General features: G+C 40.7%; 1 protein-coding gene across 4 annotated transcripts in view; it reads right to left on the bottom strand.

The window, feature by feature from the left end:
* Positions 1-16999: 16999 nt before the first annotated feature.
* LOC122543076 (transcription factor COE2) overlaps positions 17000-22855 on the bottom strand; it is a 267093-nt gene continuing 261237 nt past the window's right edge. For all 4 annotated transcript variants that reach the window (XM_043681302.2, XM_043681301.2, XM_043681304.2 and 1 more), the window contains one exon: positions 17000-21248. In XM_043681302.2, coding sequence (XP_043537237.1) covers positions 21217-21248 — 32 coding nt within the window. In that variant the 3' untranslated portion in view covers positions 17000-21216. The remainder of the gene's footprint in view (positions 21249-22855) is intronic.

Raw genomic sequence — 22855 nt, 5'->3', positions numbered from 1 at the left:
ATAAGGCTAATTTTGTACAGTAGCGAGAGAAGATAAGACAAGACCTTCAGCGCTGGGAGGATCTTCTGATATCCTGGTTGGGTAGAATAGCTCTGGTCAAAATGAATGTTCTTCCTCCTTTTTTATATCCCATGCGAATGCTCCCTTTGATGCTGCCAAGGCAAGCACTACAGAGGCTTCACAATTGGCTCGGTTCTTTTATCTGGCATCATAGGCAGCCTCTTATTAGGTTTGCTAAATTGTAGCTTCCGCAGGGGATGGGGGGTGTGGACCTTCCAGATTTTAAGAAATATCAATTAAGTTCCCTATTATCCTATGTGGCTGATTGGGCTTGCCAGGACCTGAGGTCAATTTTGCTGGACATGGAGGCCTCCGAGGCAAAATGCCCCCTCATCAATTTGGTGTTTATGGACAAGATGAGGACTGTTAAGGAACATTGCAGAAACCCCATTGGCCTTAACACGGTTAAAGCATGGAGAATGATGTGAGGGGAATTCATGAAAAACTTCCCCTTTTACTCCCATAGTAGGAATGCCAGGATTCTGGCCAGGATCGATGGATCCTGGCTTTAGGCTCTGGGAATCTCGAGGGGTTTCCTGTCTGGGAGACTTATTTGAGGGGGAGGTTTTGATGTCTTTTGAACAGCTGAGCCAGAAATATGAACTACCTAGGAGGGACCTCTTTTGTTATTTTCAGATTCGGGACTTTATACAGAAAAAGACTACATTAATGGTTAATGTAGTCTGATGTGAAGAGGAGAGTACTTTGGTCCATGGGTCCTCTCTCAGTCAGCACCCTCTATCATTTATTAGGAGGTAATGTCTCGAAGGACGTGGAGTGGCTGTGCTGGATCTGGACATAAAAATGTGTTGCTGGAAAAGCGCAGCAGGTCAGGCAGCATCAAAGGAGAAGGAGAATCGACGTTTCGGGCATAAGCCCTTCTTCAGGAAAGGCTGGATCTGGAGTCAGAAATTGGGGGTGGAGATTTCTTCAGAGGCATGGGAGGATATTTGGGAGAACATAAGGAGGATTTTGATCTGCAATAGGACACAGGCTATGCAACGGAAGGTACTCCACAGGACTTATTTGGCACTGGAGTGGCTTGTGAAATTTAAGACAGCAGCCTCTCTAATGTGCTCCAAATGTAAAATGGGTATTGGTACTCTTACTCACTGCTTGTGGTCATGCCACAAGCTTCGTAGATATTGGGGCGCTATAGAGAGTGTCTTGGAAGGGATCTTGGGAACCAAGGTCAAGGTACATCTGGTGTCCCTCCTCTTGGGTTTGCTGAATCTCCCCTCTTTGGAAACGCATGGGAAGAAACTGTTTAATATTCTTTAATTTTGTGCGAGGAAGAACATTCTGATCAGCTTGGTGTCGGAGAATCCCCCAGGGCTCTCTGGGTGGCAAGGGTTAGTTGTGAAGCACATCCCCCTGAACTTCCTTACAAGTATGGTAACAAATGTAACTCTTTTCTAGGATGTGGCGGTCCTTTTTGAACTACATAGACACAGACTTGTCGGCTATATTGGTTAGGGCCTTTGCATAGCTGTAAGGGCTGTGTCTGGTGGGCCGGGGGCCCCTGGGAGGAGGAATTACGAATACAAATGGCGATGCCAACTGATGCTCTTGGTGATGGGGAGCTTTGGTGGGGTTGCGCTGAGTGTTCTAACTTAATTTAATTTGCCTTGGTTCAATTTGATTTAATTTTTTTTTTGTTTAATTTATTTATTGATTTGTAGTTTGCAAATGGTTTTCTGTTTTCTTTCTTTTTCTTTTAAAATTGTTGTGGAGTAGAGTAGCAGTTTGTTTACTGTTACTGTTGTTATAATATAAGATTGTTATACTATTTTGCAGTTTTGTAAAAAAATCAAAATCTTTTTCTCAATAAAATCATTTACAAAATAAAGAAGGAAAAAATTAAGCAACTTCTTCAGAACCAACAAAAGAATATTGAATGGTTTAAAAAATATGGTGAGACAGTTAAAAAAAAGTAGGACACATTGAAAACACCCTTGACTGTGAGAGAGAGTCTTCACCTGAATGAGATTAGGCCTGCACATTCCAGTCATCCATAAATTACTGAGATAATGTACCTTGTTTGACTGTCACAAAGAAGCTGAATGGCAACTGAAAAATTATTCTTTGTTGAGGCCTTTATTTATTAAGGCCTTTAGTAACAGAGATTTGATTGAACAAAAGTGGATCATATCCTCACCTTCACCCACACACTGATTAGCCAGAACCATGTAAGAATGAGCCAATGTGGCAGGTTCACTTCTGGCAATGAGATCCTGAGAAAGATCTGCCTGAAGGCCTTGAGATTAGTAATATCTGGAAAGAGATCAATCTGAGAGTGGTACAGTTGAGAACAGAAGTGAGTCAAACAGTCAGGGACAAAGCATAGAACAAGGTAGGATCGATAAATTAAACTGCATTTATTACAATGCAAGGGGCCTAACAGAGAAGGCAGATGAACTCAGGGCATGGTTAGGAACATGGGACTGGGATATCATAGCAATTACAGAAACATGGCTCAGGGATGAACAGGACTGGCAGCTTAATGTTCCAGGATACAAATGCTACAGGAAGGATAGTAAGGGAGGCAAGAGGAGGGAGAGTGGCATTTTTGATGAGGGATAACATTACAGCTGTACTGAGGGAGGATATTCCCGGAAATACATCCAGGGTGGTTACCTTGGTAACATCTTAAAAATTGTCCATATTACAGAGGAGGAAGTGCTGGGTGTCTTGAAATGCATAAAGTGGATAAATCCCCAGGACCTGATCCGGTGTACTCTAGAGCTCTGTGGGAGGCTAGCGAAATAATTGCTAGGCCTCTTATTGAAATATTTGTCTCATTGATAGTCACAGGTGAGGTGCCGGAAGACTGGAGGTTGGCTAACGTGGTGCCACTGTTTAAGAAAGGTGATAAGGAAAAGCCACAGAACTATAGACCAGTGAGCCTGGCGTTGGTAGTGGGCAAGTTGTTGGAGGGAGTCCTGAGGGACAGGATGTACATGTGTTTGGAAAGGCAAGGACTGATTAGCGATAGTCAACATGGCTTTGTATGTAGGAAATCATGTCTCACAAACTTGATTGAGTTTTTTGCAAAAGTAACAAAAAGGATTGATGAGGGCAGAGCTGTAGTCGTGATCTATATGGACTTCAGTAAGGCGTTCGACAATGTTCCCCATGGGAGAATGGTTAGCAAGGTTAGATCTCATGGAATACAGGGAGAACAAGCCATTTGAATACTGAACTGGCTCAAAGGTAGAAGAGAGAGGGTCGTGGTGGAGGGTTGTTTTTCAGACTGGAAGCCTGTGACCAGTGGAGTGCCACAAGGATAGGTGCTGTGTCCACTTCTTTTCATCATTTATATAAATGGATTGAATGTGAGCATAAGAGGTATAGTTAGCAAGTTTGCAGATCATACCAAAATTGGAGATGTAGTGGACAGCGAAGAAGGTTACCTCAGATTACAATGGGCCAATGGGCTGAGAAATGGCAGATGAAGTTGTTGGGTGCTGCATTTTGGGAAAGCAAATTTTAGCAGGACTTATATACTTAATGGTAAAGTCCTAGGAAGTGTTGCTGATCAAAGAGACCTTGGAGTGCAGGTTCACGGCTTGTTGAAAGTGGAGTTGCAGGTAGATAGGATAGTGAAGAAGGCGTTGGTATACTTTCCTTTATTGGTCAGAGTATTGAGTACAGGAATTGGGAGGTCGTGTTGAGGCTGTGCAGGACATTGGTTAGGCCACTGTTGGAATATTGTGTGCAACGTTGGTCTCCTTCCTATCTTATTTCTGAAGGCTTCCCATTTTCCAACCATCCTTTTACGTACGAATATCCACCCCAATCAACTTTTTAAAGTTCTTGCCTAATACCACCAAGATTGGCCTTCCTCCAATTTAGAACTCTAACTTTTAGATCCGGTCTATCCTTTTACATCACTATTTTAAAACGAATAGAATTATGGTCGCTGGCCTCAAAGTGCTCCCCAACTTGACACCTCAGTCACTTGCCCTGCCTTATTTCCCAAAAGTAGATCATGTTTTGCACCTTCTCTAGTAGGTACATCCACATACTGAATCAGAAAGTTTTCTTGTACACACTTAACAAATTCCTCTCCATCTAAACGCTTCACATTATGGCAGTCCCAGTCTATGTTTGGAAAGTTAAAATCGCCAACCATAACCAGCCTATTATTCTTACAGATGCCTGAGATCTCCTTACAAATTTGTTTCTGAATTTCCCTCTGACTATTAGGGGCTCTATAATACAATCCCAATAAAGTGATCATCCCTTTCTTATTTCTTAGTTCCACCCAAATAACTTACAAATGGTTCAAATCGCGGGACCCATCTTCAGAATGCTGACTCAGTTTAACTCTGCTTTCTCTCAACAGCTGCTGCCAGACCTGCTGAGTTTCTCCAGCAATTTGTGTTCTGTTTCAGATCTTACCATCCACAGCTCTTTATTTTATTTTAGTGTTTGTCTCTTTCCAGATGTTATGTACTGGAAAATGTTGCTGTCTTTTGGCATATGCAAAGGAAATCCAAGGTGTGAAGAATGACCATTTCTGAATGCAGAATTAAACTGCACAGTGGAAACACATTAAGACAGGAAGTCTTAGTTTTTTTTAGAAATATTGCAGGGGTGATATTAGAGTCTGCTGAGATAGAAGAGTGGGATTCAAGTTCTGAATTGACTGCTGAAAAGTTGAGCAGTTGAGGAGAAAAGGGTTTTGTTCTGACGTAGAGCACTAATATTCAGACATGGGAAGGAGAAACACAAAAGAGATCAGAATGTGTTTAAATTAATAATTCTATGTAGCTCTGAACATCTGAATCTTCTCATCGGGTGAATTAAAACTACTAAATTATTAATGTCTCATTTCATCTTAACACTAGTCACAAAGAAATTGCTGCCTCTGATTGTGTTTTTGTGGCCTGTTTAATCATTGCAAGCACAGGTAATTAAACTGTTGTTCTTGTCTGACAGTCAATAAATTACGTGATCTTTATGCTTGGTAATTGCGCAAGCCCTTCCACATGCTGAGCCAATTACACCAGCAATTATAGAGCACTTTGCAAACAAAGGATGAATAATGGAGCATCACGGCTGCTTTGGTGACTGATCTTACATACATTTATGTTTGGGAGCAGTTTTGGGGGAGCATGGTTCTCTGACACTGTTACATAGTCTTGTCACACCTGATCAAAACAATTGCTTCCAGTCCTAGGTGCTCACACTCCTGGTCCTTCAGGGAATCAAGGTATAGAAAGGGTAGATGCAGGTAAGATGTTTCCCTGTCGGGGAACCTTGAACCATGGGCACAAATCAAAAATAAGGGGCATGTCATTTTGGACCAAGGTAAAGAGAATTTATTTTATACAGAAGGTATCAAATCTTTCAAATTCTGGAACCCAAAGGGCTCTGGAAGCTCATTATTTGAACATATTTAAAGTAGAGGTCGATAAATTTGTGTTTATCAATCATGTAAATGAGGATAGTGTGGGTAAAAGGCATTGATGTGCTTGATCAGCCAGGATCGTATTAAATGGCGGAGCAGGCTTGATGAGTGAATGGCCTCCTCCTGTTCCTGTGTTCCCACATCAGTCACAGATTATTTCCTGTCTCATCCAGTCCCATTATGGAAGCTGTTCTTTCAGATACTTCATCTTGCAATCTGCACCTGCTCTCTCCTCCTGACACTGCTCCTTGTTTTTCAAAGACTGTTTACATTATTCTTTCTCTCGAAGATGTTTTTGCCCTTCTCTAACCACTGTTATTCTGTTTATTTATCGATAGGTATTCACTTTTCCTTCATCCACCTTTAAAGATTTTGCAAGCTCTTTACTTTGTTTGAGCCATCGAGATTATAGCACAGGAATTTGAATCTGTCGTGTTGAGTGTAATGGGAATGGACTTGGCAGCTTTAATCGTCATTCTCCACTTTATATTCTTGATATACCTGTTCGTGTATTCATAATCCCTAGAACTGAGACTTCACAAACGAGTGCTCCTGGGATAAAACTTCATGTGATACGAGTGCATCAAAATTCCCAAATGGCTTACTTGGTATATTTGGCACCCAAAATGCATTTGATAGCAGGGATTTTGCAGGTTTAGTGCTCACTGGGTGAGGAAGGGGCAGTAAATTCAGATAGACCATCCACAGCAGATCACTAGATGATGATTTGTATTAGGAAGAACTAGTGTGTGTATGGCATAAGACCTGGTTGCGCTCAGCTTTGGTGCGTCTCATTGTGTTGCAGACCACTGACACTGTGATGCATTGAGGAATGACCATCTGAGTGAGTTATGAAAAAGGTCCATGTTTCAGTTTGTCGGAAAGAAATATAGAATAAATATTTTTAACAGATTAATGTGAAAAATTAAATACATCTGACTTTTGTCATAAAACTTGTTTCGTCACTTGATAGTTGAAGCAAATCTCTTGCATTGTCAGGAAATGTGAGCTACTTTGGTAAAATCCAGCACTCTTAAAATCTGAGACATCAATTTTTCAAATGGGTTGTTATTTCTGCATGTAGAATTAGACTGTTCATCATTATTCAGTTAATTTTAACTGTTTTAAAAAGTGCTTAGATATGTGTCAAGATCGAATCATTATGAATATCTCATTTGACAAGGTGTGACATTAATTAAGAGCTTGTGATTTGGGGTTAACATAACATGAAAAGAGTACTGAAGACAAGAATGCTGAAGATCACAGCAGGTCAGACAGCATTCATGGAGAGAGAGAGAAAGCTAACATTTTGAGGCTCGATGACTGTTCATCAGATCTGAAGTAAGTGTGGAGGGGACAGCATTTATGCTATAGTTTCACGGGGCAGGCGCTGGGACAATGGGTGAAGGGTACAGTGAAGAAAAGATGTTGCTGGTTGGGAGAGGAGTGAGGGGAGGACATGATATCAAGCTAAACGAAAGGGAAGAAATGTTCACACTTTAACAGTGTTGACCAACTGGAGGAACTATACCTCATCTTCAGATTCGGTTAAGAAAGAAAAGGAAGCATGTCAGATATACATAGGAATGTGTACTTAGAAGAGTGTAAAGGCAGTAGGAGTTTACTTAAGAGGGAAATCAGGAGGGCAAAAAGGGGACAATGAGATAGCTTTGACAAATGGGGTTAAGGAGAATCCAAAGGGTTTTCATAAATACATGAAGGACAAAAGGGTAGCGAGAGAGCAAATAGGGCCCCTCAAAGATCAGCAAGGCAGTCTTTGTGTGGTGCTGCAGGAGATGTATTTTGTATCAGTGTATACTATGGAAGATCTAGAATGTGGAGGAATAGTTTGTGCGAAGATTTGTAGCTCGGGTGCTCGTTGTTGTGGTTCTGTTCGCCGAGCTGAAAGTTTTTGTTGCAAACGTTTCGTCCCCTGGCTAGGCGACATCATCAGTGCTTGGGAGGCTCCTGCGAAGCGCTTCTTTGATGTTTCCTCCGGTGTTTATAGTGGTCTGTCCCTGCCGCTTCCGGTTGTCAGTTTCAGCTGTCCGCTGTAGTGGGGAAATAGATGGTGACATTTTGAAAAATGTCCATATTACAGAGGAGGAGGTTCTGAATGTCTTGAAACACATAAAGTGGATAAATCCCCAGGACCTGATCAGGTGTACTCTAGAACTCTGTGGGAGGCTAGGGAAGTAATTGCTGGGCCTCTTACTGAAATATTTGTATCATTGATAGTCACAGGTGAGGTGCTGGAAGACTGGAGGTTGGCTAATGTAGTGCCACTGTTTAAGAAAGGTGGTAAGGACAAGCCAAGGAACTATAGACCAGTGAGCCTGACGTCAGTGGTGGGCAAGTCATTGGAGCATGTCCTGAGGGACAGGATTTACACGTATTTGGAAAGGCAACGACTGATTAAGGATAGTCAACATGGCTTTCTGCGTGGGAAATCATGTCTCATGAACTTGATTGAGTTTTTTCAAGAAGTAACAATGAGGATTGATGAGTGGTGGACGTGATCTATATGGACTTCAGTAAGGCATTCAACAAGGTTCCCCATGGGAAACTGTTTAGCAAGGTTAGATCTCATGGAATAAAGGGATAGTAGCCATTTGGATACAGAACTGGCTTGAATGTAGAAGACAGAGAGTGATGGTGGAGGGTTGCTTTTCAGACTGGAGGCCTGTGACCAGTGGAGTGCCACAAGGACCGCTGCTGGGTCCACTACTTTTTGTCATTTATATAAATGATTTGGATGTGAACATAGGAAGTATAGTTAGTAAGTTTGTAGATGACACCAAAATTGCAGGTGTAGTGGACAGCAATGAAGGTTACCTCAGATTACAACGGGATCTTGATCAGATGGACCAGTGGGCTCAGGAGTGGCAGATGGAGTTAAATTTACACAAATGTGAGGTGCTGCATTTTGGAAAAGCAAATCAGAGCAGGACCTATACACTTAATGGTACAGTCGTAGGGAGTGTCACTGAACAAAGAGACTTTGGAGTGCAGGTTCGTAGCTCCTTGAAATTCCTCCCAAAATGTCAATTTTCCTGTTCCTCGGATGCTGCCTGACCTGCTGTGCTTTTCCAGCACCACTCTAATCTTGACTCTAAACAGTAGAATCTGCAAGTACTCACTTTCGCCTGGTGAAGAAGGAGTTTAGTATGCTTTCCTTTATTGGTCAGATTGTTGATTATAGGAATTGGGAGGTCATGTTGTAGCTGTAAAGGACGTTGCTTCAGCCACTTTTGGAACGTTGCGTATAATTTTGGTCTCCTTCCTATCAGAAGGATGTTGTGAAACCTGAAAGGGTTCAGAAAAGATTTACAAGGATGTTGCCAGGGCTGAAGGATTTGAGCTATCGGGAGAGGTTGAATAGGCTAGGGCTGTTTTTCCTGGAGGGTTGGAGGCTGAGGGGTGACCATATAGAGGTTTATAAAATAATGAGGGGCATGGATAGGGTAAATAGACAAGGTCTTTTCCCCAGACTAGAGGGCATAGGTTTAGGGTGTGAGGGACCTAAGGGGTAACTTTTTCCCGCAGAGGGTGGTCCCTGTATGGAATGAGCTGCCAGAGGAAGTAGTGGAGGCTGGTGCAATTGTGACATTTAAAAGGCATCTGGATGAGTATATAAATAGGAAGGGTTCAGAGGGATATGGGCCAAGTACTGGCAATTGGGACTAGATTGGAATATCTGGTCGGCATGGACGAGTTCGACCAAAGGGTCAGTTTCTGTGCTGTACATCTCTATGACTCTCTGACTAGGCATTTTACAGCATTCTGGACTAACCTTTGAGTTCAACACCTTTAAAATTGTGAACATTTTTTTCCATTTCTTTATCATGACCTCTCCTCCCCACCCCACTTCGTAACCTTCCAAGTCGAGCAGGAGACACACCATTGTTCCTCCAGTCTCATATTCTGATCACTTAAACTGAACTATCAACATTCTTTCTTCACCAGCAATGTACCACCAGCCCCCCACCCTCCTCACCTCTCCCAGACTAATGTATAAATGCTGTCCCCTCCACACTTAAGCTTTGAAGAAGAGTCATCTCGACTTGAAATGTTGTCTTGCTCTCTCTCCATGCATGCTGTCTGATCTCCAGCATTTCTTGTCTTCAGCATCTACAGTAATTTCTTCCAACATGGAAAGAGGCTTGATTATCTCAAAGCAAATAGAGTGGAGGCATAAATGGGCAATTTTCAGATTTGCATGATGTGAGATCAGGCCAGAAGTTTCACCGATTTATAATCTGTGTCAATGACCTTGATGAAGGGATTGCATGGATGGTTGCTAAATTTGCTGATGACAAAAAGATCGGCAGAAAATAATTCCTGAAGAGGATGTAAGGTGTCTGTAAAGGGTTATTGATAGACAATGTGGGCTCATGTTTGGCAGATGGAATTTCATGCTGAAAAATGTAAACTTCTCCACTTTGGTAAGAATAATAGAAAAGCAGAATAGCGAAGTGGAAAGAGTTAAAAATCACACAACACCAGGTTATAGTCCAACAGGTTTAATTGGAAGCACACTACGCTCCTAAAGCTAGTGTGCTTCCAATTAAACCTGTTGGACTATAACCTGGTGTTGTGTGATTTTTAACTTTGTACACCCCAGTCCAACACCGGCATCTCCAAATCATAAGTGGAAAGAGATTGCAGAACTCTGAGGCACAGAACGAGCTAGAACATGGTTCACAATAATATGGTGTAGCTGAAGAGATTTGGAAGATGAATGTAATTTGTTATTGTTCCAAGGAGAACCGGATATAAAATCAGGGGTGTTGGCTGCGTTGTAGACAGAATTCGTGAGACCAGATGTAGAGTGGTGTGTACAGTTTTGCTCACCTTATTTAAGATAGGAAAAATTGGAGAACCAGTTCAGAAAAGTTTGCCTTGACTGATTAATGGGGTGAAGAGGTTATTTTATGAGGAAAGGTTGGACAGGTTGGTCTGTATTTATTGATGTTCAGAAGAATGTGAGGTCATCTTGAGGTGAATTGATGGTGTATGATGAAAGAATATTTCCCTTTGTGGAGCAGACGATTAGTGATTCAAAGTGAAGGGATCTCCTACTTACCATGTTTTTCATCCAAGGCTGGACAAATCAAAATAAGTTGCAGGAAAGCATCCCACCGAGGTAATCAAGTGTCATACCTGTAACTTCAGGCACATTACTATAGTGTGTTATAAAAGTTTCTATAGCAGTATTAGACACCAAGATATCTGTAGGGAACAAAGCCAAAGACCATGACTGTCAAGAATGTGGCATGGCACAGTCCTCGGGCCTGGATTAATACATCAGCAAACTTTCCGACACAAGGAACAGCAAATTTGCTGAGAGTCACAGATGAAGCCAAATTACTACTGATGATCTTTGTAGTACATTTGATCTTTTTGTCATTCCTCTGAATTTTCACATTTCAATAATATCTGGAATTGTCATGGAGAAATACACTCAGGAACAATCAGAGAAGGTAAAGACTAAAGTCCAGAAAGAACACAGAATCATCAGATGAAGACCCAAATGATTGACTCTGGACAGCTGTCGGAATTTTATATATAGTAAATAAAACTGTCTTCAATCCTCATTAGTGTTGTGGTAATCTCTGATGTTTGGCCTTGTACAGCTGAATAGTGTCGTATTACCTTGTATCTGTGCTTTTCAAAGTTATAACTTGGAGCAACCATATCAGTCCCACCGACAATGCAAAATAACCTTTCCAGCTGCTCTTTTAATGGCTTCTATGAAGAGAGATAATGAGGAATTCCAAGGTATGAGAATTATTTGCCTGATTGGCGACCTGGATCGCAGTGACAGAAGCAGCTGGATTTTGTCAACAGCTCAAGGCTGACTCTTCAACTGAGTAGTTTGGGCTCCATTACCTTAAGAGTCAACAAGATTCACAGATTTACGATCAAGGGGATGGAATGTCGGCTTCTTGTTCGGTATGCTCCTCAATTACCAGAGCTAGTATTCTGAAGCATCCCTCTGTTCTGCTGTGTTCTAAGGAGACAGCATGGACTTGGGTGAATTCAAAGCAATTGCTCCAAAGCCAAAGAATGTTTTCAAAGCTTTTCTTTACCCTGTTGTGAGGTTGACTTACAAATAGTAGAGGAGATTTAAAAATGATCAAAAGGTAAAGGCATGCCAACTTCTGGCAAACATCTTTGGGTCCTTGATTTCCTAACAAGTCATGTAAGTTAACGAAACCAATACATCTGTGGAGCTTGAAGGTCAGAGTACAGGCAGAGGTTCGATTTATAATTTTTTTTTGCGAAGATCCATGCAAGCATTCAAGGCCTGAGCTAGAAATGAAAGATTTGGGACTGTGTTTTTCCATCCAGGAACATGATGGATGAACTCAGAATAGAAAATAAATGGTCTCTGAGAGGCATAATTAGAAAGCCTGCCTTAGTTTTCACCTATCCGCCGTTTTTACAGAGAGAAAAAGGGGACAGGTGGAACATGAGACCCTGCCAGTTAAGGCATCAATTCCATTATTTGGCCATGTGAAAAGGCTCAACTTTAGATGCTGCAGTTTCCAGAAAGGGGGAAGAAATTGTGACCTCAGAACAATGACAAGCAATGGTTGGAGGCATGAATAGTAACAGAGTCATGTTCGCAGGGGAGGGAAGTCTTCGCAGCTGAAGTAAGATTGGCACATAGAAACTATTGAGGCATAACAGTGGCATCATGCACAACATGGAAGGATCCCTGGGAAAGAACAGAGTCAGATTGACTAACCAAAGCACAGAATATACCAAAATAGATGAAGTTTGCTTGACAGACAGTGTCAAAGCACACTTCACTTCTACAGAGGTGCAGTCACAGACAAATGAGACTCTTGTCAATAAGGAGTTGAACTTGGCTTCATTCATAGCCAAGCTCTGCCAGTATCAGCTAAGGTCCCTGTGGTCTTGAATTTCTTCATCTCATTTCAGGGCTCAGCGTCAGACCTCTACAGCAACTCACAATCAGCTGCTTTACAATTGACAAGCCTGCAATATATGGGATCATCAACAGCAACAATGTGACTCTCAGAACGTTCAGACAGGTGAAAGAGATTGATCAATATGGAGGTCTGAAACTGTGTGAATGTCTAATTGGTGCTAAAATTTGCCATATGTCTGTGTATGCTGTCTTCAATGCCATGCACAATGGTCAGTCATGCTGTGTCTCACAAGGTTTGACTAAGAAGCCAATATTGCAAGGGACACTCAGATCCAGCAAAGATTCAGAAAATGAACTCATAGAGGTCTTAAAAACTAACTTAATGGCTCAGAAGTTTAAAAATCAGCAGTATGTTTGTTTATGGCAAATATGGGATTAGCTTGGCAACCTCACATGAATGTGAAGTGCTACCAGCTTCTGTGTTCGTCACAAGTGACCGATGGCTTGTGTTGAATGCTTGCTTCCCTCCCTGTTCATGTGTGCTGAGCATCTTTGAATGGGTTCCTGCAAGTGTGACAAGGTTCTTTGGAAACAGATTCCCTTCCACTTCGCATTTCTATCAGGATGTTACAACATTAGGAATGCACCCTCATATATGAAGAGTGACCAGATGGGACTTCTGAGAGAGGCACATTAATTCACAAATGTATAAAGTAACTGTGCTCAATTCCAGCAATCTGCTGGCACCTTCTGCTGCTGCATTTAACAGCTAAGATGCATTCAGGGAAAAACAGAGACCAGAGATAAGTTTGACCCTCAGCTCATTTGCAGTGAGGTTCAGAGGCCTTCCTGGAATCTATAATGATTTGACCGTTTCATAGCAATTCCATATGCATTGCCATCTTTGGCAGCAGAGATTTGCATTTTGGAACACAAGGGGAGAGAAATTGTGCAAGTCAGTCCTTAAACTTCAAGTTGCAAACAACAGCAATCTCAATATCCTATACTAATAATTCAAGAGAACTCCATGATGATTGGAAAAGAGAGTAGCAGAGGTGAGCCTTTTCTTCATTTTTGTCCAGAATAAGCACAAATCCATTTCCAGTTTGGCTGTGCTCCTTCAGGCATCAGACCTTTTAAGGCCCTGTGAGCTGCAAAAACGTGCTTAATGGAAGCTGGAGACAGAAGCAAGAAAGCAATGTTGGATTGGTCTTTGCTTCTGATTCCTGTCGATGATTATAAAATCAGGACTTTGGTTATTCAAAATTTGCCAAAGTTTTAAAGAAAACTTATATTTAGTTCATCTTGTGGACAATCATATTGACTCTACCAAGTGGAATCATCACATTGTGTTGAGTACAGAAAACCATTCACTCCAATGTGTCAACTTGTATTATAATGTTATTTATTAATCCCATTCTTGCCTGTAACTGTTCATTTTGGAGTTTGTTCTGTTAAAGAAGTAAGCATACTCATGTTGAGATTGTATTTTTATGGACTCCAATGGCACCGAAAAGGGGACAGTTATTTGATTCTGACATATTAGACCATGCAGTTATTATTGGCATAGCTATGGAAGAGACCAAGTGATCTGATGTGTTGTAACCTCACAAGGCCCTAGATTGAAGAATTAGTCCTTCCTTGAAGCTGTTGGAGAAGGCAGTAGGGATGGGTGATCTATGTAGACGTTGCTAAAACAATGAGAATGCTTTATTGATCTGCTGTGATGTAATGGCTCTTTGGTGCATTCACTCACAAAGCCCTGATAATTCTATCCATTTCATTCTTATGTCACCATGGCAGTCAGGTGACTTCCCTAGGGATCCAGACATGTTGTTTTAGATTTTGTACGGCAGATCAAGCAAGCTAAAGCAATGGGGCATGCAAGTTTCAGGATGTTTGAGAGTTCCTGCAAAGCTGTCAAGCAGCAAATTGGACCTTGATGGTATTCAATATCTACTCAGGGTGAGACATGTACCTATTGTAATATTCCTCCTGATTGACAATTCTGAGAGGAGAATATTGTTCCGTGTCATCCACTGCCATGCAGTGATAAGTCCATCTACCTTAAAAATCTCATGGTTGAATGAAATTTGAAGAATAAATGCTTCATAACAGCTTCCATCTTAATTGTGTAGGATCATTTGCCTGTTCTAACACATAATGTTGTGGTCTCAGGGATTAGAAGTGTTTTCTCTTGAGGGAGTTAACTGTTGGAGCTTCCAAAACAACACATGTCACTGATTTCAGCCTCAACTTTGAAGAACTTGACAACCCATAAAAGTCTTGCTGATTCTTGGTTACTCTGCCATTTCTGAGAACCCCCTGTAGCTCCCTGAAACAACTGGATGTTGGTTTTCTTTTTACTTTTCCATTTAGAACTGGTTTTCATTCAGAAACTCGTGATTTTCTCCAAATGCCTCTTTGATCATGAAATGTTCTCATATATTCTACTCACTAAGAGCTGCAAAGGATTTACCTGGATGAGTTGTGTACAATCAGAGGCATGATCTTTATATAGTTCCTCACTTTGTTCTCTCAGCTGTCTTTGTTCTTCCTCATCCTCCTTCTTCACCACTCGTGCTTCACAAAGATGTGCTCATAAAGATTGATGTAGACACTCCTGAAGGTCTTTCACGAATGTATTCAAGTGCTGGTGATATGGGGTGTGTAAAATGTTATCCCACTGTCAAAGGTAGTCAGAAATAGTCAAATGTAGTCAGGAATAATCATAGGTAGTCCAGGCTATATGGCATAAAATAATTCCCAATTTAGGAATCAGCAAACTTAAGGTGATTCTGGCAGGAGGTATGCCTTCTATTCCCCTCATTCTGACTCCCCCACAAACAAACATAATTTAAGTGGGAAAACAGGAAATTCGATTTGCAGTAACATGTTGAAATTGGATAATAAGTGATTGATGGACAAATCACGTGATTGATTAAACTTTGCCATCTTCCATTCACTGACTGCAAATATCACCCTGAGCATTATTCTCTGTTCACATTGTTTCCCATTCTTTCTGTGGGTGGCACAGTGGCTCGCAGCGCCAAGGACCTGGGTTCGATTCCAGCTTCAAGAGACTGTCTGTTTGGAGTTTGCACATTCTCCCCATGTCTGTGTGGGTTTCCTCTGGGTGCTCTGGCTTCCTCCCATAATCCAAAGATGTGCAGGTTAGTTGAATTGGCCATACTAAATTGCCCATAGTGTTCAGGGATGTGTAGGTGAGGTGCATTAGTCAGGGGTAAATGTAGAGTAATAGGGTAGGGGAATGGGTCTGGGTGGGTTACTCTTCAGAGGGTCAGTGTGGACTTGTTGGCCAAATGGACTGTTTGCACACTGGAGGGATTCCATGACTGTAACTTAAAAATAAACTCTGTTGCCGGCCCTATATCTGGAAAATTGCTTTCACCTTTAAACACTGGGCTGACTATTTCCATCACTGAAGGGGTATTGTTGCAGCTTTGAATACATTTATTTTCACTCCGTACATTGCCAGTTTTGGACTGGTCCAATTTACCACCCATTGCCACTTGCCCTCTCCCCTCTGCTTGGAATTAATGTCTAGACCAAGGTCCTTTTCTCAAATATGACGCAAAACTGGGGCAATCTTCGTCCAGTCCTGACTGAATTGAAATGACACTAATTTCACTCAGCTGATGCTGTGTAACAGGCACTGCTCTGTGGTGCTGAGTATATGTTCTATTGTTCAAGCAGCATAAAGAAATCATTGCTTTTAACAACAACTTCCCAATGCGGCATCTATCCTCGAGTATCCTGTAACCCAAAACTCTTTGTAGATATATGCATTGACTCATTTGTGCGCTTTGAGTATCCCTGATTCTAATCATTGGCTGCATTGCATTTTGCTGCCAAGACATGGAACTATCCTCTTGAACCTCTCTCTCTCTCTCTCACCATTCTCTTTTAAGGTGCTGATTATACTTGTTTTACGAAGCTTTTAGTCATCTGTTGTAATTTTCCTTTTGTGTCCAATGTCAAATTTGCCATATTTTTCTATTTTAAAGATGCTATATCTGTAAGTTGGTTGCAAGAGGAGGCATTTGGCCCACTGTGTCTGTTCTGACCTTCTGAACATTTTGACTTTGAGTCACACCCTGCCTTTTCCTTTTAACCTGCACATTGTTTTCATTTAAAAATTAATCTAGTGCCGTTTTGAATGTCTCAATTGAATCCATGTCCTGCATAATTCCAGACAGTGGAATTCCAGACCCGAACCACTCGTATGTTAAAGTTCATTGTCACCCCACTGTCTCCTCATTTTACAAAATACTTAAAAACTATGGCAACCAGTTCTTGATCCATTTTTTGTGTGGGAGCTATTTCTCCAGATCTAGTCTGTCCAGATCTCTCATGATTTTTAAACCTTTGACCAAATCTACCCTCAGCCTTCTCTCCAAGGAAAACAGTCCGTTCTTCTTCAATCTATCTTCATGACTGAAGTTTCTCATTCCAGTACACTTCTCATTGACCTGTTACACATTCTATCTAATGCATTCAAATCCTTCCTGAAGTATTACACCCAGAAATGTACTTCATTTGTTGCTGGAGAGTAAATGACGTGCAGAGTGTTTTGTAAACATTATGTCCTCACCTTGATGAACACAAAAAGTGACATTTTTTATTCAAAATTTTTTTCTGATCATTTAAGGTTTTGCAAACATAAGAACAAAATTTGCTTTTCTGGTTTTAAAAGTTTTGCTGGTTACATGGGCAACAGGACAGGCATCATAATAACAAAAAAACAAAATTGGAACAGTTTTTTCTTTGAAGAAGTTCAACATTTTTGTCACACTCTTGTTCAAGTTCTTCCCTCCTTATTTTCTTTCTTGGAGGCACTGATTCCTTCTTGCAGTGTTGATGGACATTGGCTCCTCTCTAACATCTCATCCAAGTGAACAATATTCAGGTGTAAGATAATGTGTCAGGGGACCACTCGCTCATCAAGGGCATTCATCATCTTCTTGCACAGTAGCCAAATCATATTCACAGATCATTTTGAGTTTTTGGTTGCAACCCTGAACAGGAGTTCTTACTGCTTCCTGCCCTCCTGTCTGAGAGAGATCACCTAACTCATCAAGGCCCAAGAATTACATGAAGTCCTTAAAGAAGTAATTTAGTTTGCAAAGCAGACTCCTGCATCGCTGAATTGAAAGATGGAGCCAGCAGACGAAAATATATTGAATCGCCTTACAAAATATCAAAGGATACAAGGGTTTTATGTTCCAAAATTACATGGATCAAACATGCAAATAAAAAGGCCAAAAGGTGCAACAAAATTATTACAAATCAAACTCTTGAGGAAGAAACTTTACCTTTGCATCATACTGTATTATGAAATTTCAACACAATGGATATGTTAATATTTAGCTACAGATTTCCCTCCCCTCCCAGCAAAAAAAAAACACAAATGCAAGGCAGTATTTATAATCCACATACAAAACACATCAAAGTTGTTCGTATTGAGGATGTGTTGCCTAGGAATAGATGCAAAATTTTAAAAATCACAAATGCTGGAAATGCACAGCGAGTTTAGTCAGTGCTTTTTGAAGAAACCAAGAACTATAATCGGGGCGACCATCAAAGAATCAGTGAGCAGGATACACCAAGTCTCTGGTTTTAAATTTGGCTAGTACTAAAAGGAAAGGAACCCTGACAAGTGTAGTGTTACTTTTGATTTGAGGTTCTGTGAAGACGTGATTGAGAAAAGATATTGTCATTAATCTTAATTTTAACCATGCATGGAGAAAGAGTGTAGAATAGATTAGAATAATAACAAAATGTTAAACTGGGAGGTTGGGGGGGGGGGAGGCGGGAGAGTTGAGAGGATTATAGTAGCTTGTTAAAAAAAATGCTGATATTTCAAACTGTGTTCTTTGTATATCCATATGCAGCAGACCATTCTAGAGCTGACTGAGTTGCTGTGCATTTTCAGCAATGTTCTGATCATTTAGATTTCCAACCTTGGCATGTTTTTCTCCCTCACCGCTCAGTGAGAGGAGATTAAATCAAACAGATGATTTGAATATGCCAGTTAAAAAAATCAAACTTCTTGATGGATTTGAGTTATAAAGTCAGTGTTGAAGTGCAAGGAACTTTTCTCACTTTTGTTCAAATCAATTAACCTTTATACAATATGTTACAGGCTCAGTCTCTCAGTTTAAAGTGACAGTACTCATTTTGGTTAACCTATTCAGCAGGCTGAGGCTGGCCAGCCTATTTTATGGAGAATGGTAGACTTCTGATTTGAGAGACAGCTCCCTTTCATTTTACTGTTTCAAATCACCAGAAATTAAACAGTAGGATTAATACCTCCACGAAACAGCAGAGTAGATTTTCGGCAAATTATTGTTTTACAGCCTAATTCCAAGGCTCTGACCTTCCCTGATATTTGCACTTTAATTGAATGTTTCTTGTATTGGTTGCCTCATCGAGGTAGTTCAGTACTGTGTTTTAGAGAGGGGAACAGGTTGGATCAATTTTCTGACATATTGTCAGCTTGCACTGCTCGCACACATCTTCGTGTGAAACAAACAACTAGCTGTGTAAGAATAGTCTGGAAGAATGCTCACTGGTGAAATTGTCTCATACATTTGGTAATAGTCTTTGCTGTGTTCTATAAGAAAAGTGCAAATGAGCAAGAAGGAACTAATTAGAAAGTGTAAAGACTTTTCTGGCCTAATTTAAACTTGCACTGCTGTCCTTGTGAACATAACAATATAACTTGTGTACCTCTTAATTGTTATTTAAAGCTTTTTAGTAAATGGGTTCTTATTTGCCATCCCTTGATTGGAGCTTAATTTGCTTATAGGCAAAAAAGATGCCTGGATCTTTAAATTTGATAGTTTGCTATCCCTAATTTCAATTTTCCTACTTCAGCCTGGAAGTTTGCGTTTGTTTAAGGTGAGGACTGGTAAACATAGCATGCTTTTTGATCTTGAACCATGAGAGCACCAAATGCTTACAGCTATTTCCCTGTTGCTGTTTGGAGCTCTCAACATCACTCTGACACTCAATTCGAATCCAACTTACTATTAAACTTCACTTTCACATACTTCATCATCTGTGACCTCTATAACTATTCATTTGGCTTGTCCTGAGTTTGAAGATGTGGATTCATACCTGTTGCAGCATTTTAATTTGGATCCTTGCTGGCCAACAGAGAGAGGTGACCCTCAATCTCATTGTTCGGCCCACTGAAACTGAAATAATTTGAAAACTATTGTAAGCATTATTTCATTGTGCCATCATCTTATGTGAAACAGATGGATGAAGTCTCCCTGCAACACAATTAGAATTGTTGAACTGTTTCCAGAGGAACACAACAACAAAGGGATAAGTATGTTTGAGAAAAAGGGAGGTATTAAATAAATCCAAAAAGAAAAATATTTTGGTGAAAAGAATTTGCACAGCTCATTTTTCTGCTTCTATTTTCGTCATGTATCTCCTGAAGAATGTTGTTGTGATACAGTAAACTCCAACACCTCATTAAAATAGCCATTAATGTGTAAACATAGACAGTGAATGTCAACAATCTGCTCAATAAAGACATGGCAGCTAAGTCTTGTCTTTACCCAAACTCTTCACACATGTATCACACACACAAAACACACAGACCATACAGCACATATACATGGGACTCAGATAGCTCAGTTGACTGGTTGGTTGGTTTCTGACGCAGAATGACGCCAACTGTATGGGTTCAATTCCTGGCTGAAGTTCCCATGAAGGTCCTGCCTTCTCAACCTCACCCCTCGCCTGAAGAATAGTGACCTGCAGGTTAACCACACCCATCAGTCATCTATCTCTTACAAGAGAATTTCCTTATGGTCTGCCAGGATGATGCCAATTTTACACTTACTATATAAAATACCACACACTCAACATGCGCATCACCTGTACACGGAACACACGTACCACACACATGGATCTCACACATGCACACCACAAACATACCTCTCACCTATATGAAACACATTGCCCCACAACACTCATGTACCACACACACACAGTGCACTACAGACATTACACAGTGTGACAAACACACTTATGCATGCACTTTCTGGCAGGAAATATTTGGATTGGATTGGTTGACACATTTCCCTAACCCAGCAATTGCTTCAGCCAATTACAGAATCAGTGTATGATCTTGACCCTGATCAGTCCACAAATGGGACTAACCCTGGAGCCATCCTGTGATCTGCATAGTTCCATTTCATTCTCAGAGGTGCTTAAAACCATTCAATACATTGGGAGTTTTGTAATTTCTGAATTGCAGCCCAGATAAGCTAACAATAAAGAATACCGTCTCTTTAAATTACTGTAATATTTCTTAAACTATTAACTTCTAATCTTACCACACATACTGAGCAATTTATTAATATTTTAAATTCAGTTGAATTTTAGAAAAAGATCTTCTGTCTGATTTATTTAAGTATCTAGATAATCAGCCAGTTCTTGTATCCAAAGATTTACTTTCTAACAGAAAAGAACTGCCACGTAAACTGTTATCCAAAATAGAAAATAGCATTTTTTTAAGATCTCTCTCTCTTCTCTCACTGCTCCCCCTCACCCCCCACCACTTTGTCCATCACTTCCATAAGTTTGAGGCGATTCCTTGAATGCAGGTGAAACTGAGTTTTCCACAACACTATGGGGAATTCACTCAGTCCATTCGATGAAGAAAGTCAGCTTTGTTCCTGGCTTCCAAGGGAACGCCTGCTAATATTTTTGACAGCTGTGGATTCTGGTGATGGTATTTTTGTAGTGGACGAACTTTGCTCCCTGGAATGTGATATAGTGACAGAAGTAAACAGTCTCACATCGGAGGAACTACGAGCCCAGTCATGGCTAGAAAAGACAGAGGGAAAAATATAAACAAATACATGCATGTATTTTATACATCCATTCCAGATAAATATAGAACACTGAGATAACAAGGCAAGGTCAGAGAAAACCAATTTTCATAAACTTAAACAATATTTCAAAAGAAAACTTTTGTTTGTGCTTTTTGTTCTTACCTCCTGTCCTGATGGCCCTGGGTCTCACTGGAGTACTTCGTCAAATGGGCCATCCGTGAGGCAAGTCAGCAAGCATTGGCAAGATATTTATAAGGGGCTAGTCCACTGGTGTCCTCATCTAGTGCTTTGATAACTTGTTCTTTTCAATATAATTATTAGATCTGGGCTGAACTTCACATTTCCAAATGCAGTCTGCTCATACAGTGCACAGAGCTGTCAAAATTTGGTATTTGGTCTATGTGGGTATTAGTGCAGTGCAACATTGAATGGTACTTTGATCACATGAAACTGCTATTTTCTTTTTGTTTTAAATTAATGCATCGATTTGAACTTGTTCTTCCACTCATTCTTGGTTGCTCAATTGCCTTATCAGTTGCAAGCAAGAGGTGTTAAAGTGGCCCATTCATCCTTTTCTACCTAACTCAAGCCTTCACCTTCCAAGAGAAAGCCAACAGGTCCAATAAGCCTTTCTGTTAGGTCAATCATGTGCCTTGTTTTACTTTGCTCAATCTTTTCCTTTTCCAGAAATGTGTCTTATTCTCTTGAATCTCCTCACACATCAGTGGCTTTCTATTGAACATTATTACCAGTAAAGTAAAATATTTTTTGCTGACTTCCCTGAATGGTTTTTACTTGTGGAATTCAGAATTAGAATTAGAATCCCTACACTCTGACAACAGGCCCTTTGACCCAACAAGTCCACACCAACCCTCCAATGAGTAACCCACCCAGACCCATTTCCCTACCTTATACCCTACCCTACCCTGTACCCTTCCCTACTCCTGACGAATGCATCTAACTTACACATCCCTGGATACTATGGGCAATTTAGCATGGCCTGCACATCTTTGGACTATGGGAGGAAACCCCTGCAGACATGGGGAAAATGTGCAAACTCGACACAGACAATTGCCCAAGGCTGGAATGAATTCTGGGTCCCTGGTGCTGTGAGGCAGCAGTGCTAACCACTGAGCCACTGTGCCACCCTAACTTGAGTTATTTGCTGCAACTTGCTGTTCAATTTTGTAAATATAACAAATTATGATGAGAATTTAAAGTCTCCGGTTTCTGAGAAAATACAAGCCCAGTATCCTCAATGCTTTCTCAGGAATTAGATTTTACATATACTTGAACATGGAGCACCGTTATGCCACTTTTAAAAATCTCTCCTAAATTATTTTGTTATTGGAGCCTTGGAAATTTATTTGCTGGCTGAGGTGCATCCTACTCTGATAACTTCAGATTAACAATGCCATGCTAGCACTGATGTGCAATGAGATGCTAGGTATGTTTTCTTTGTCTCTCATTTTGACTGGTATCCCATTTATATTAAAACGATAAAACTCGTATCTGTTTGTGAGATTTTGCCAATCCTGTATCAAAATATAAACCGGGCCAAGTCTGTAAAGGAAAACCTGGTTGATGTGACAAAATTTG

The sequence above is a fragment of the Chiloscyllium plagiosum genome, unplaced genomic scaffold (assembly GCF_037043375.1).
Source record: "Chiloscyllium plagiosum isolate Xiang-an unplaced genomic scaffold, Cpla_swu_hap1 HiC_scaffold_48, whole genome shotgun sequence".
Classification (NCBI taxonomy): domain Eukaryota; kingdom Metazoa; phylum Chordata; class Chondrichthyes; order Orectolobiformes; family Hemiscylliidae; genus Chiloscyllium; species Chiloscyllium plagiosum.
Note: the sequence above shows the minus strand (reverse complement) of the source record. Positions and strands in the feature narration are given on the sequence as shown.